The 15,324-nt window shown below is 43.7% G+C and overlaps 1 protein-coding gene across 4 annotated transcripts in view; it reads left to right on the forward strand.

Annotated features, from left to right (window-relative positions):
• PLCB2 (phospholipase C beta 2) overlaps positions 1 to 15,324 on the forward strand; it is a 62,989-nt gene that overhangs the window by 37,507 nt on the left and 10,158 nt on the right. For 3 of the 4 annotated variants that reach the window (XM_080593753.1, XM_080593752.1, XM_080593754.1), the window contains exons 15-30: positions 70 to 152; positions 551 to 635; positions 2,063 to 2,234; positions 3,637 to 3,734; positions 4,400 to 4,496; positions 5,112 to 5,196; positions 5,625 to 5,749; positions 6,810 to 6,964; positions 7,411 to 7,575; positions 8,676 to 8,775; positions 9,058 to 9,162; positions 10,227 to 10,312; positions 10,748 to 10,844; positions 12,467 to 12,520; positions 14,169 to 14,379; positions 14,615 to 14,786. In XM_080593753.1, coding sequence (XP_080449879.1) covers positions 70 to 152; positions 551 to 635; positions 2,063 to 2,234; positions 3,637 to 3,734; positions 4,400 to 4,496; positions 5,112 to 5,196; positions 5,625 to 5,749; positions 6,810 to 6,964; positions 7,411 to 7,575; positions 8,676 to 8,775; positions 9,058 to 9,162; positions 10,227 to 10,312; positions 10,748 to 10,844; positions 12,467 to 12,520; positions 14,169 to 14,379; positions 14,615 to 14,786 — 1,890 coding nt within the window. The remainder of the gene's footprint in view (positions 1 to 69; positions 153 to 550; positions 636 to 2,062; positions 2,235 to 3,636; positions 3,735 to 4,399; positions 4,497 to 5,111; positions 5,197 to 5,624; positions 5,750 to 6,809; positions 6,965 to 7,410; positions 7,576 to 8,675; positions 8,776 to 9,057; positions 9,163 to 10,226; positions 10,313 to 10,747; positions 10,845 to 12,466; positions 12,521 to 14,168; positions 14,380 to 14,614; positions 14,787 to 15,324) is intronic. The other variant, XM_080593755.1, reaches the window with a different exon arrangement.

A 15,324-nucleotide genomic window follows, 5' to 3' on the forward strand; every position in this document is an offset into this window, starting at 1 on the left:
TTAGTGGGGAGATAGATCTGCTGTTAATGATTGCTGATCTCATTTCTGTGACCATTCTCTCTCCTTTAGGATGCAATCGAGGCCATTGCAGAAAGTGCTTTTAAAACATCTCTCTACCCTGTCATCCTGTCCTTTGAGAACCACGTGGACTCGTGAGTGTCTGGTGATTGGGGACCAGATGTGGGAGAATTGTGTTCTCTGTTGTCCAGAGCAGAACAAACTTGCTTGGTTTCAAGTGAGTGCCTGAGCTGACATGAAACACTGGTAGAGATTTTTGCATCAATTGAAAGGGGGTTAGAGCCAAAAGGTGAGCCATAAGCTGCAGAGTGAGAGCAACCGCAAGTGTGTAACCTTTTAATTTGCTGTGGCAGAGTATGGAAAAATAAGAAGCCTGGGAAGGGATTTCAGGATATGTGTAACTGTTTGTGTGAAGGCAAGAGATGGTTTTCTGGGTAGAGTTTTATGGATCTCAAGATGGTTGCTCATGCTAGGCTCTGGATTTGGGCATCTGTTCTCCTGTTCACTCCTGTTTTTTCTCTTTGTATACTAGGCCCAAGCAGCAGGCAAAGATGGCTGAGTACTGCCGAACCATATTTGGAGACATGCTGCTGACAGAGCCACTGGAAAAATACCCAGTAAGTGGAAGTTGGGGAACGAGGTTAAAGAACTTGGATTAGTGGAGAGGTCTTTCTGAAAAACTGGTCACTCCTGGTGCTAGGAAATGCCACAACAGATAAAAGGACAGTGACAAAGATAGGGTGCAGCAGGTAAATGAGCTTGGTTCATAGTGGAGAGTAACACAGAAAGAGGAGGGAAGACCTCACAGTCATAGAGGTTTCTAAGCATTTGCCCGATTCTGTTCTTAATGCTCTGTCACCTGAATGACTTTGGAAACTGAGGTCTAGGTAATCAAACTATACTGGTTGTACCAAGATGAGTTAGTGTATTTTCATACATGGTACAGTTTCAGATCTGTCTGCCAGCACTTGCTTTGGAAAGAAACAGGAACAAGGGCTTAGTAGCATTTCAGGCTCTTCCTAGCAATGCTTCTAAATCCCTGTTTACACCCTGGAAGTATCCCCTTGTGGGCATAGATGGGCAGGTCAGTGACATGTATAACTTTATGCTTAGAACAGCTGAATAAAGCTCCTGCTCTGCTTGACTCTAGTCAACAGCTTGTGCAAGCATGTATTGCAGTGGAGAAGGTGGTGTTTTCAGTGATCCTTATGCACACCACTACTTCAGCTGCCTTGTGAATGGGTAGTGATTTACAAATCAGGCAGTGCCTGTGTTCTGCAAAGTATGAGGCAATTCCCTTTTTTTTAAATAGGGGAGAGGGGAGCTAAAACACTTAGTCCAAGCATCTGCCTTTAGCACTGAGATCAGAAGAAGAGCTGAAAAGAAGCAGTGAGCAAATTGGCAGTTGCCCCCTGTTCAGACCCATGTCTTTGTCCAGGCAATGGGGAGAAACTGTGGGGGGGGAGAACCAGATAAGGGTGATTCTATTAGCTAAATTATTAATAGGCCTGTTGCTCCCCTACACGGGGAGTGTAGGTCTAGAAGCACAGTCTGAATCACACATCCTTGTATGACACATACAAACCCACCTACTTTAGGATTTTTTTTTCAAATCTGCCTTAGGCAGAGAGTTTAAATATGGCGTGAGTGCTGATCTAGGACTGAGGCTCTGGGATAATGAGAGAAGTAGGTGGCATGTGAAAGCCAGAGGTTTGTGGATGCCTCCAGGACATGCAGATGGTTTTTTAGCTGTGGTGCAGGATGGGTGGCTGGAAACAGCATGCACAAGCAGCAGAACTTGAAAGGACTGAAAGGTACAAAATGCCGGTGTTAAACTGACATCAGGAAAGTGAAGTCTTAGGAAAAATCTGCATAGATATACTGGGATGAGCCAGCAGATGGAAAAATTAAATTATACAGTGGGCGAGAGATTTCCATGCACCAGTAAATGGCCAGAGGAATGTCACTGGGAGGGACAGGAGAGCTGAGTGTTTCAAGTTCTATCTTTGAGATGAAAGTTCAGTATGAAGTTTCTCTGTTGCAGCTGAAGCCTGGAGTTCCCCTGCCAAGTCCTAAGGATCTCTTAGGGAAAATCTTGATTAAGAACAAAAAGAAACAATCTGTATCTGGGAAGAGGCAGAATTCTTTGAAGAAAGGGAGAAATGTGGAACCAGAGATCATTGAGCAGCCAGCCCCTATGGATGCTGAAGATACTGGTATGTCTAAAGGGGAAAATTGGACTACTATACCTAGATGAGCAAGTCTGGCCTGCTGGAGACCTTCCAAATCGCCCAATACTAGCTTGAGGCAAGCCGATACCAGTCATTCATTCAGGTATCCCACAAAGTATAAGCTTGGAAGATACATTAAATATTCAGAATGTTTTCAGACACTTCATTCCAACCCAAAAGAGACAACCAACTTAATTCCCTGACGGTCAGTCAATTCTGCCTACTCTGAGGCATATGGCTGCGTGAGTTGGTAATTAATTGATACACAATTGAACATGTTGTTTTTGTGGAAGAGTGCACAACTTCTTACCACCAGTAGCTCTCTGATAACTACAAATTCACCATGGCATAGATCATAGAATAATGGAGTCATAAAACAGTTTGGGTTGGAAGGTATCGTCTACCTCCAACCCCCCTGCCATGGGCAGGGATGCCACCCACTAGGTCAGGTGAAACTCTCTCCATCCTCTGTAGGCTTCCTTTTTATGTTTGAGTTTAGTAAGGAGCCTTTTTCATCCATGCAGGCCTCCTGACATTTAGGCCTGACTTCCTCTTTGTTGGGACGCATAGCTCCTAAGCTTAGAGGAGGTGATCCTTGAATATTAACCAGCTTTTCTGGCCCCTCTTCCCTCCAGGGCTTTATCCCATGGTACTCCACCAAACAGATCACTGAAGAGACCAAGGTCTGTTCTCCTGAAGTCCAGGGTAGTGAGCTTGCTGCGTGCCCTCCTTGCTACCCTAAGGATCTTGAGCTCCACCATTTCATGGTCACTGCAGCCAAGGCTGCTCTTGAGCTTCACCTTCCCCACCAGTCCCTCCTTGTTGGTGAGAATGAGGTCCAGCATAGCTCCTATCTTTACTGGTCCTCACATTGAGGTTCTCGAAGGTCTATAGAACATTCAGACCCTACTCTCCTCCCATCCTCCACCTCCTGCAGTCTCAAGGCCGTCATCTCTTGGACTCAGGTAGAGAGTTCTACCTATGGTAGAACAGTGAATTTTACAGTCCCTGTCATGGCAGAAGCTCATGAAGTCATATGAAGACAAGATGTGTGCTCCTACAGAGGAGCTAGAAATCAGACATTCAGTCCCACAAATGTGTGTGACCTTGGTGGGGAAAACAGCATTGTGATCATCACTTTTGGCAGGCCTGCAGGAAGAATGTCTTGGTCTCTTGAGGGTGTTAGTCCAGTTTGGCCTATTCATACTTGGATTTGGCTAATAATGGTATGACATTCCTCTCTTGTTCCTGTGTGATGTGATTGTGAGGTTTTGCAGAGTTCTTCCCTGTCAGCAGAGTCAGAGCTGGAGGCTGTGTGAGCAGTCACAATGTCTTGTCTCCATGTGCTACTGGCTAAGCACTACTGATGTGGGCTGTGTGTGCTTAGTTTGGGCAGGCGATGTGGCTGAAGAGGAACCAGAGGAAGAGGATGAACAGCTGGGAAACCTGGATGAGGAGGAAATTAAAAAGATGCAGTCAGATGAGGTACTGTCACTACTGTCTCTCTTCCTTTTCTGTGGTTTTGTTTTTTTTTTCGGGTCTGACCATACTGAATGGAGATTAATTCCAGAATGCAAAGGGGAGTGAACCTGTGCTATGACAAGTATAGCACAGAGGATATAGCAGAAGAAGTATTATTTCTGACTGATATTTTGCATGATTTGGTGATAAATGTGTGCCTTCAGGGTATTTGGAGAGGCTCAGCCTTAGTCTGATAAAAGTTGTTACAAAAACATGAAGTGCTGCTGCAGAAGAGGGAAGAAGCAGATCAGCAATGCCTTGAATAGAAAATATCCATTTCCCATTTCCTTCTCCCTAGTATCACTCAGAAGAGGCAAAAAATGTCCCAGGTTTGTCCCAGAGCCCACGCTTCGAGAAGTTAAAGAGGTCCTAGACTTCTTATGTACTGATACCTTTCTGTATGTATTGGTTTCAGTTTTTGCCAAGCTACCCAGAAATTCACTGTGCCCTTGACAACGCTGCTCACAATGTAATTGTTAGATCAGGAAGCCAAAGAAACTGGTGTGCTTTGGTCAGGGCAGCCATTGGAGCTCTTTGTGTGTGAAGCCCAGGTGTGTTTTGTTTCACCTCTGGAGAAGGTTTCATCTGTCTTCTCTTGTGTGTTTTTTCTAATTTTTTTTTCTGCCTAGGGCACTGCTGGTTTGGAAGTGACAGCGTATGAGGAAATGTCCAGCCTAGTTAATTACATACAGCCTATCAAATTTGACTCCTTTGAAGTCTCTGCCCGTAAGTTATACTCAGTCCTGAAAGTCCTGAGTATTTCCATTTGACCAGGAGAATACTGTTTTCAAATGCTGCTGTTTTCTACTTACTTTTGTGACTTGCTTGAACCTATTTTCTGCTGTGTTCTCTCTCTCCCACAAGATATGTACAATACAAACACTCTCCTTCTGTTCTTCTCCTTGTAGTAAGGAATTGATAAGGAAAAGACAACAATATGTCAGATACTGCTCTCAGTTACATCAATGAAAATGAAAAGCAGCAGCTTAAGGCTAATGACATCTATGTGATCTTGCTTAGCTGCTTCTGAGGGCAGGATTCAGCCCAGCTTTTCTTAATGTATGAAACTGGCCTTCCTCTTCTGTGGTGATTAGGACCCTGGCTGGTGACAGAAATATCTGAAATGCTGAAAATGCATGCAATTTCTTTATACACGATAGGTTCCTCTAAACAGTCACAACATCTGGACCAGAGAAAGGTAAATTGCCTTGATAGAAACCAGCAGCTGGTAGAAAGTGGTAATAAACAGGTTGAGTGCTTCTTGAGCCCATTGGTCCCCACACACAGAATGGGGAGCTGGGTGCATCCTTTGTCTAAACACTTCTTATTTCCTGTTTCTAGAGAAGAACCGGAGTTATGTCATCTCTTCCTTCACAGAATTGAAGGCTTATGATCTGCTAACCAAGTTCCCTATGCAGTTTGTAGAGTATCCTTTTGGCAATGTTTGCCCATGGTAGTTGGTCATATGGAGTATGGGAGCTAATATGAAGCTCAAGTTAAGGCTAAGGTATGTCCAACTGGCTTCTGGTTTCAGGACCTGGGAAGCTCTTCATCAGAGGTATGAAGAGTGCAGGTGCTAGAGATGTGGGAGCTTCCAGGGTGTGCTGGGGGGCTGTTAACAGAGATTCTTGACAGATTCTTGTATCCTGCTATAGTAAAAGCCAAGACTGTCAGCTGTTTGCTTTTAAACAGAAAGGGATGTGGGAAAGGAGCCTGTTGTTGCGTGGGCCTCTCTTTTTAGAAGGCTCTGAGCATTCGTAGAAGAGCTTAAACAACTCTTTAATCTGAATACATGAGCTAGCTCCAGGGTACACAAGGAGTGCTCCAGACTTGTTTCCAATAGAGCAACTGTAGATACAACAAGCGACAGATGAGCCGGATTTACCCCAAAGGCACCCGGATGGACTCCTCTAATTACATGCCCCAGATGTTCTGGAATGTTGGCTGTCAGATGGTGGCACTGAACTTCCAGACTATGGGTGAGTGTCGCATTGTCCTCCAGCTTCTTAGTGGATGAGGCTATGTGCTCATGTTCATTGTCTCTTCCTTCACTGCTATTTCCTATGACCGCTGTTTCCCTGAATGCATTTGCTCTGTGTGCCTTGTTCCCAAAGTATTGCTCTTCTGCCTGAGTCTCCCACAGACCAAAAGCACTTTTCTAGGCCCGGCACAAACCTGGCATGCAGTGCCTGTGATGCCTGTCCTACATATTTGTGCATGCACACATACACAGGCTTGCTGTCATCCAGTATCTGGGTACCATCTCTGGCTGTTCTGTAACATGATGTCAGAGTAAATAACTTGTATGGATGCACCAGAAGTTCCTGCCTCCCCTAAGCTGCCTCCTCTTTTACAAGGCAGCAGGCATAGCTCCATCTGGATACAGGACTGGACTGTCTGTCCTATTATTTCCAGTATGCTGACCTGGGCAGGAAAGAAAAGGCCATTCCTTGCTGTACAACCAGCATAAGAAAGAGACACAGAAAAGCCTCCAGATAATGGTGTTCTTTACTGCTCTTTCTTCTTCACTATCTCACATATAAAGAGTGTAAGAGACTTCATAGGATAAGTAGGAGAAAAAAATAATTTACTTAAAAAGGGAGAGTGATAGATTGGTTACGAAGAGTGTATCATACTGAAGACAGATGCAGAAGCCACAAGACACTGTCCACAAGACAATAAGTAGCAGAGGAGATGGACTGAGAGGAGGCCCAAAATGACAGGAGGAAGGAGTAGAGACAACTATTTACTTCACACCCAAAATAGTGGGTACTTCTTAGAGTAGGTTTTAATTTAGTTCTACCCATGATTTATGGTGCAATCATAAGCAAACCACTTTACCTTTCTTATAACAGCTGCTGTAATATTTTTCCCTGTAGGGTGCTGAGAGGCTTAATTAGTTTTTGAAAGGACTTTGTGAGCCCTTGGCTGGCACAAGCTATAAAAGTACAGCATCTTTCAGCTCATGCATGCTACACAAGACATCTGATGAGGTCCCACAGAAATTTTTCTCATTGTTCTCCTCTGTTTGTATCTCAGATGTCCCCATGCAGCAGAACATGGCTCTGTTTGAGTTCAATGGCCAGTGTGGCTATCTGCTTAAGCACGAATTCATGCGGCGTCCAGACAAGCAATTTGACCCTTTCTCTGTGGACCGCATTGACGTGGTGGTAGCAAGTACCCTGTCTGTCACGGCAAGTACAAACCATAGTGCTGTTCCTCCCCTGACAGCCATTTGCTGTCACCACGTGTATAACTGGCATGTATGTCCCCTCTATTTATTACCCAGTAGGGTTCTTAGTGGCAAATGAACCCAGAGAGTCCTGTGGGAGAGTGTTACCATGGCAACTCCCAGTCTTTTCACTATATCAAATTAATCATAATCACATGAAAATGGAAAATTAGCATCTGCCACACAAAGAAGCCAAGGCTGTGATGATGGGGAGGGAGGAGGTTGGAGGAAGTGCTGAAGCAAGAAACATGGGTGAAGAAAAGGTAAAAGAAAAGCCTAATGTGGATTGGAAGCTGCAGCAGAAAAGATGTTTGGGGCTGGAGGGGGCCTTAAAGGGTGAAAGTATGGGTGGGTTCTTTTGTTTTATTCTTTTCAACAGTTGCTAATTATGTTTCTGCTTATTTCTAGATACTTTCTGGTCAGTTCCTCTCAGACCGCAGTGTGAAGACATATGTGGAAGTAGAGCTGTTTGGGTTGCCAAGGGACACAAAACGCAAATACAGAACCAAACTGACCTCCACTGCCAATTCCATTAACCCTGTATGGAAAGAAGAGCCTTTTGTTTTTGAAAAGGTAGTATCATTTTATAGTCATTTAGACGGAGAATCTTTACAGATCCTGTTGGTCACAAGCACTGCTTTGAGAGGTCAATGACAACAGAAGGGACTCCCTTCTGGAGATCTCAGTCATGGCTTTAGACACACCAAGGAGTTATTACATGTTCCACCCTCAGGTAATACCCAAACAATATTGTCCAAAACAACTCCCCATTAAGATTTCCAGGTATGGATAAGGGGAGTTGGGAACATTTCTGGCAATAACAGGCATCAAGAATCTCCCTTTTGTGACACACTTTAGACTGAATTCACTAATCAGCTTTGAAGACTTCAAGTATGAGGGAGCAGAAAGGAACTGAACGTCTGTGGTTAAACTGTGAATGAGAAGCAGACATACAGGACAAGTAATGGGACCAGCAGGAGGTTTTTAGCTGTGTCAGGTTACAGAAAGCTGCCTTGTTTGTCTTCAAGAATTCAGTGGTCACTAGTTCAGCTGTAGGGCATGGGGGGAGGTTAAGTCAAAGGTGATAGTAATGTCTGGCCTTTCTGCTGTAAGTTACAAAGGCAAAATATATGTTACACAATTCATCTCTGTCAAGCACACTGTGAAATCACAGATATTTTCAGCCTACTTGGGATGTGGTAGATAAATATTATCCACATTTCAGAAAACACTTTTCAAGCTACAGTTTTGACAGAATAATTTTTAGTTCATTTTATGGCAGAAGGAAATGGGGGAGGCTGATGAAGCAACTCTTATGGCAAAGTTACCAAGCTTGCTAAATTATCCTTCCAAGTTCATTTCCTTCTCTGGTGAATTGCTTTGTGGAAATGCTAGTTCAGTGGATTTATTGCACAGTTCTTTCTTTAGGCAGCCTGCCCTCCTTAAGTCTCTCCTCTGAGATGCCTGTGTTTTGTGGAGTTTTTGTAAATTCAGTCATGTCTGTGACAAACCGCAGCCTTAAATTACAAGATGTGGAAATAGACGATGACTTTCCTGGAGAGATGGTGTTGTTTTGTTGGAAGGAGGAGAGAGTAAAGTTCTACCTAGTGAAGCCAATATGCTACTAGAGATCAGAACACAGTTGCCTTACTGTGATTTTTTTTTTCCCTTAGATCATGATGCCTGAGCTAGCATCTCTAAAAATCGTGGCTTATGAAGAAGGAGGGAAGTTCATTGGTCATCGTGTCATTCCCATTATTGCGGTGCACTCAGGTAAACTTTGTGGAAATCTCTTCAACTTTTGTAACCTTGAGACCTATCCATTTGAAGCTGGTGAAGAAAATATGGACATCTGCTAATTTTGTTAATTAATCTCTGGTGTAGAATATACCTGTAGGCAGTGGAGCCTTCAATTCATCCTATTAAAGCCCTGGTTTAATGCCTTAATATATTCACAATGCCCTCCTGTAGTCAGAGACTGTCTTACTGGTGGAGTACACAGATGAGAAGGGAGAGAGATTGTGTCAGCTTACCTCTTCTGCTTTCTGTTTTCAGGCTATCACCATGTTTGTCTCCGCAGTGAAAGCAACATGCCACTCACTATGCCTTCTCTATTTGTGTACCTGGAAGTAAAGGATTATGTTCCTGACGCTTGGGCAGGTAGTATGCGTTAGTTGGGCGGGGGGGAGGACGCGTTGCTCTCATCTTCTGCTCTCAAATCTAGAAGCATTTTTCCAGCTGTGGAGGTGCTTTCCCACTGTACCCTTAATTCCTTGTCAGAGTGGGACTTGAGCACATACTATCATCCTGTCACACCCTTGCTTTTAGATGAAGAGAGGTGGCCACTTGCACTGTTACTGTGACCTGTTCCCTGTGTGGACCACGGTGCATGTACCCGATGTGCAATGTAGATGCAACTCTGTCTCTCTGGTTTGCAGTTGGTGGGCCTCTTTACCGCGTTTGCACAGTGGCATGGAGCAGTTTCCAAGTGCAGAGGTGACTGTGAGGGACTGGTAGCAACAGGGTTTTACAGAAAGGATTGCATGGGAAGCACAGGAGAGAAGTTCTTCCCTGTATGAAGAGAGGGGAGATTCTTGCTGGTACTGGAATACAGAGATCTCACTTTAAAAAGGGAATGGTCAAACAGAGATTGAGAGAGAGAAATACTGGAGGAAAACAAACCCCTGGAGGTATTAACAGGAAAACCTTTTAACAATCATGAACAAAGCCATGCAGAATTTTGATGGTATCAGCCACAAAAGTTCTTGTGAATACTTCTATTTCAACTGCAGGCATCTTGTGTTTGCTCTCTCCTCTGTGTTCTTATACAGGAACATTATTCATGGGGGAAATCAAGTGAAATTGATGGTTTTAACACAGATTCATAAAAAATATCAGTTTTATACAGGATTGAACTAGGCTTGGAGCAGGGGAGGTGTGCAAGCTGGCAGTCTTAGCCGGGCTTTGGAGCTTTTGGGAGCAATACGCTTTTCTCAGCTCCTTACAGCTGTCTGTAAACATCAGTTGTGAGCCATCACAGTAGAATAGGACTGAGGTGAAGACAGTCCCCTCCCTTTGTGCTGTCAGGGAGAAACTTGTTACAAGTAGAAAATACAAAATATCCCTTCTCCACAATTTCCTAATTTAGGCCAGAAAGGGCAAGAAAAAGCGGAGTAGTGTGAGTTATTTGATAATCCAAGCAAAGACCTCCTTTTTGTTTCTAGATCTGACTATTGCTCTTTCCAACCCAATTAAGTTCTTCAGTCTGCAAGATAAGAAGTCTGTTAAACTAAAAGATGGCTCAGAGGAGGTAAGTTTTCCCAAGTTCTGTCATTGTCTAAAACATGATGTGTGAATTCATCCTGAAATAGAGGGGATTGCCAATAGGATTCCCACTAACCTGGAACAAGGCTGTCCAGGATGGGTCTATTTGTTGTTTCTAGCCAGAGGCAGGCAGCGAACTGCCCTCAGTATACTAAGTGGAAAGTGTTAGAGACAAACAGCAGTGGGAGAAGCTTCAGAGACTATTTCGTACATTGCTACAGTTTCTTTTGTCTTAGTTCTCTTAGGTTAACACCACTGCCAGTGAAGAGGGAATCTCAGTGGTGTGAAACACATTCCTGAGTCCAACAAGGGAGAAAGCATATGACAGCTTTGTGCGTCTTTGCTACAACTTTTGTTTGCTAATCTGATGGTCTCAGTTTCCATCTGCTGTGCTTTGATTTACTTCTGATCTTTGTTTTAGAGGCTTGACATGCAGAGGAACTTCCCATCTGCTGAAAGTAATGGGATACCAGGCTCCACTGGGAAATTCAGCACCCTTTTTGCAAATGGACCTGCAGGTAAAGCTGTGGATGTGGGATGAGTTTACAGAAGGGAAAGCCTGTACACTCACATGGCTGGAAAGCATGCTGGAAGGCGAAGATCCTTGGTAACAGGATCTGAACCTCTCAAGCCAAGTCACCAACTTAAGTTCTGGTGCTTGGCATTAATGGCAAAAGGTGTAGGTATGCCTTGACTGTTGTGGCAGGAGTGGGTGCAACGTGTATACTGCTTTTACTCCACAACAGAAAAGTAATCCCAGATATCCACTAAGAATACTAGGAATCAATCTGAAGGCTCAACTGGCATGAACGTCTTTTCTCTCCAAGGCAGGGCTAACTCGTTGGGCTAGTATCACTGTTTCCTGGGAGGTAACTACCTTAGGAGGGAATCGAGGAAGAAGTGGTCTGTGGCAAAGATGTAGCTTTTCATCCCAAGTGTGAAATTGGAGGTTGGACTTTAATTTTGAGCAAAGACATGAGAGTTCTGGATGTTTGTGAGAGAAAGGTTGTAAGATCTGGCTTGATTCTATCACTTAACACCTTACTGCTCTTCACCTCTTTGTTGTTCAAGGATCTTTTCCTATAGATCACTCCGTTGACTTCTGACATTTTAAGTATGTTCAGATCTCTCTGAAAACTCTACATTTTGAAACTGCACTTAAACCAGCATTCTATTATGTAATACTTGGGGAGCTGTAAAGATTGGTAATTTTATTCATCAGCTCAGATGAAGACAAGACTCATTTATAAGATTCACTACAAGTTCAGAGTAAGCAGATCCCACATCTGGCATTCTGCAAGACTGTGAATGGAGCACAGTCCTGTGTTTTGACCACTAGATCAAATGGGGACCTATTAACATAATGAGAGCAAAAGCCATATAACTCTGCTCAGCCACAAGTTAAAAAAATTATGGATTTGCCTGACCAGAAGTCAAGAGACAAAGTCTCTTTCATTTATTACTACTATAAAAAGCATTTATTACTCTGTTCAAATAAGGAGTAGCAGAGAAAGATCTCACATTGTTTGTTCCTCTCATACTGGTACCTTCTTGGCCTTGCAAAACAAACCAACAAACATTAAAGATGTGTTGGTGAAAGTGCCAGAAGGAAAATTCCTTTAATATGCTTCTAATCCAAACTGACTGATAGAGTAATTTCAAGTTAGGTAAGAGCATGTTCTCTACTATGCACTTAGATTAACTCGTTCCGTTCTGATCTATTGTGTAGTAATTGACAGCTAATCAGTGTTTCTTCCATATTAGCCGTATTAATGTAGTTAGTGTCCTTTCAAATATGTTGGCATTGAAACAATCTATTTTCTCAAATTTCGTTATAGTCTCAAATATCCTCCTCAACTTATCAAAGCAAGTTAACACATTCCAAATCATCGCTAGCAATATTCAGTTATTAAAGACCAAATGCCCTTTTTTCTCCATCAAAGCCAAGAATCCTGTTCCTTTTCTGCTGTGCCTGTTAACAACGTTCCCAAGCACTTCAGCATCTCAGCAGCTTAATTAATTCTTTCCTGTTCACATCAGCAACCTTTGTGTGGCTCATGTTCTTGATGAGCTCTCCACTGTCCTTTTTCAACCCAAAGGTTCAAGATAGAACATAAACAGGAACCTCTTGTGATTTCAGGAGCAGTGGCTTTGGCCAAGGATGAAAATGTGATAGAAGTGACACAGATTACAGGTAACTCCCTTTATGCTGTTCCTATGGGCTGAGGCCTTGCCAGTCATCTTGCATTCCCTTGCTGCCCAATTTCCAACTGGGATAGAATTGAAACCTGTTTGCAAATTAATAAAGGCCTGACCCAGCCCTGCTGGATGTAGCCAGCATAAAGGACAAACTACTTGAATCCCTTGGGCTCGGAACCCCCTTCCCCTGCCTACAGCACCATTTGCCCAGTTTGACAACTGCTCTGGTGCGTGACAAGCTCTCAGGCTGGGACTGAGCTCACAGCAGGTCTCAAGGAGAAAAGAAGCTTGAGAGTTGCCATGGTCCATGCCTTATGCCCGCTCAGCCACTGCTGTAAGCACAGATTAGTGAGAAGAGCTTTGGACTGCTCAAGCATTAGCCTTCTGGGGCCACAGGCTGCAGCAACATTGCTGCACTTCAACTTCATAGCAAGGTAGGAGGCTTAGAGCTATCACACAAGTTCTGCTCTGGCCAGATTTGATGGGTCCATTACCTTGACTAAACCAGACATGTAATAAGGTATTGTTCAGCTGGTTTTTTGTTTGTTTGTTTTTTGTCTCAATGCAGTATGGTACAAATTGATACAAAACACTAATAACCAGTGTGCCTAATTACGCTACAAAGTTGAACTGAAGGCGCAAGAATAAACCTGTTGCCCTCAGGACGTGTTGCCAAATAACTGCTATATGCAGCACGGGTTTTTTTTGGTTGATTTTTGGTTTTGATTTTTTTTTTTTGGTTGGTTGGTTGGTTGTTTCTATGTTCTTCATAAACAAAAATGCTCCACGAGACAGAACTATGATTACATTAAATATGTACTCTGGCAAGAGGCATCACATAATATGGAAGTGTAGTGGGCTCTGGTTTGAAAGTCTAGACTTGTTGACCAAGAGACTTGCATTTAAGCTGCACACTTGAGTTTCCTCAATACAAGTCTTTTATAAGAAGTTGACCCTGTGCAGCATTGCGCTGCAGACACGCCCACGAGTTCTGTTAATTTTTGCACGTTCCACGCCAAAAAACAGTTACTTCCCCTGAGAAGATAACTCCTTGTGGCTTTTCTGCCACAGATAACTGCATCTTAGTGACTTGCTGCTGTCAGATAACAAAGTTCTCCAACAGTTCACAGGCACCTTTCCTCCTCATATTTTCACCTACCTAAAAAGGCCTTTCACTCATTCCTGACTACTAAGGGAATGCCAGCTCTTAGAACTGGAGGGAATGAAAGCTCCTGTCATTGTAACTTGGCTTTGCAAAAAAAAAAAAAAAAAAAAAAAAAAAAAAAAAAGTAATTAAATAACAAAGCTTTTCACTTGCAATTAGAACTGCCAGCTAGCTTAACAGTTGGGCTGTGCTTGGGATGCTTAGAATTGTGGAAAAGGATCCAAGTCCTGAGATAGACCTAATGGCACGTTACCACTATTGTGTTCTTCTGGCCAAAATACCAAAAGTCAGCAATTCTTCTGGCTGTCCCCAAGCCAGGCATCCACCAGATGGGGAACTGAGCTGTATGTAAAGCTTAAAAGAGAGAGGAAAAGCTGAATGAAGGCAGTGCTGAAAAAACCTGTCTGACCCCAAAAGACATCACAGCAGGGTGAGAAATAGTGTGTGAGAGAAAACGGCCTCTATTTTTGTATTTTAGAGCCTCAGACAGCCAGCCTCGCAGAACTGCAGCAGATGAAGCTCTTTCTGAAGCTGCTGAAGAAACAGGAGAAGGAGCTAAAGGAGCTGGAACGGAAAGGAAGTAAACGGAGGGAAGAGCTGCTGCAGAAATACTCTGTCCTCTTTTCAGAGCCTATCTACCATGGAGGCAAGAAAAGGGCAATACACTCCAGGAAAACCCAGAAGAAGAGGTAAATACAGCAAAGGGTCTTCAGCAGGCCTATCTGGCCTCTGGGTCAAGAAAACCAAAGCAGAGAGACCCCTCAGATAAACAGGGATGAGCAGTGTGCTCCCCTTATCTGAGGGGAGCATGGAGTGATGTGGACATCCACATCTCCCTGGCTTTATTGAGGGATGGATGGGTGGGACTGTCGGGAGCATATAAGCATCTCTAGAAGCAGTACAGCTGCTGTATCTGTTCTGCAGGAGTCTGACAACAGGTGACGTTGGTACTACATATGCAAATCCTGTAGTAATGGCAGAAAGCATTGATAGCCGAGTTTTGGAACTGAAAGAGAGGCTGGAGATGGACCTCATCCAGCTGGGGGAAGAACACTATGATGGGATTCGAAGGAGGAAGGAGCAGCATGCCACAGAGGTAAGGACTGCATCTGTCAACAGAAAATGTAGCCTGGGAGAACCCCTGCAAGGGCAATGTGAAAAACCAAGCTCTTCACTGAACTGTGAGCTCAGAAATGTGGCCACGGGGCAGAAAACACTCCTCATAGCAATTGTTAGGTCCATACAATGTAATTAAAAGAATGTAGACAGTGATACTTATTTGGTAGAAGCTACAACATCCAGCAGAAACATTTTTAAAGGCCTGCAATTTGAAAAAAATATGAGAAGCAACTGCCCTGGTGCACATCAGGCTCTGTCTCAAACTCTTCTGATAGCTTAGCTTCGGGTTAACATAGCATTTATTGGCTTCATATGTTGCCGAGTGCCAACTGTATAGGAGCATAGGTACATCAGGTTGTACCATGCTTCTCACAGCTGCCTGCTCAATGCACTACCATCAGAGGTAGGGTGACACATCGGAAGCCCTGCAGGTTCACCAGTGGCAAGCATCAAAGCATTACAGACAATGCTGTAGGGACAGTCATATCCACTGCTGTCACGCAACCAGAACAGCT

Source organism: Anser brachyrhynchus (assembly GCF_964034855.1).
Source record: "Anser brachyrhynchus genome assembly, chromosome: 5".
NCBI classification, from domain to species: Eukaryota; Metazoa; Chordata; class Aves; order Anseriformes; family Anatidae; genus Anser; species Anser brachyrhynchus.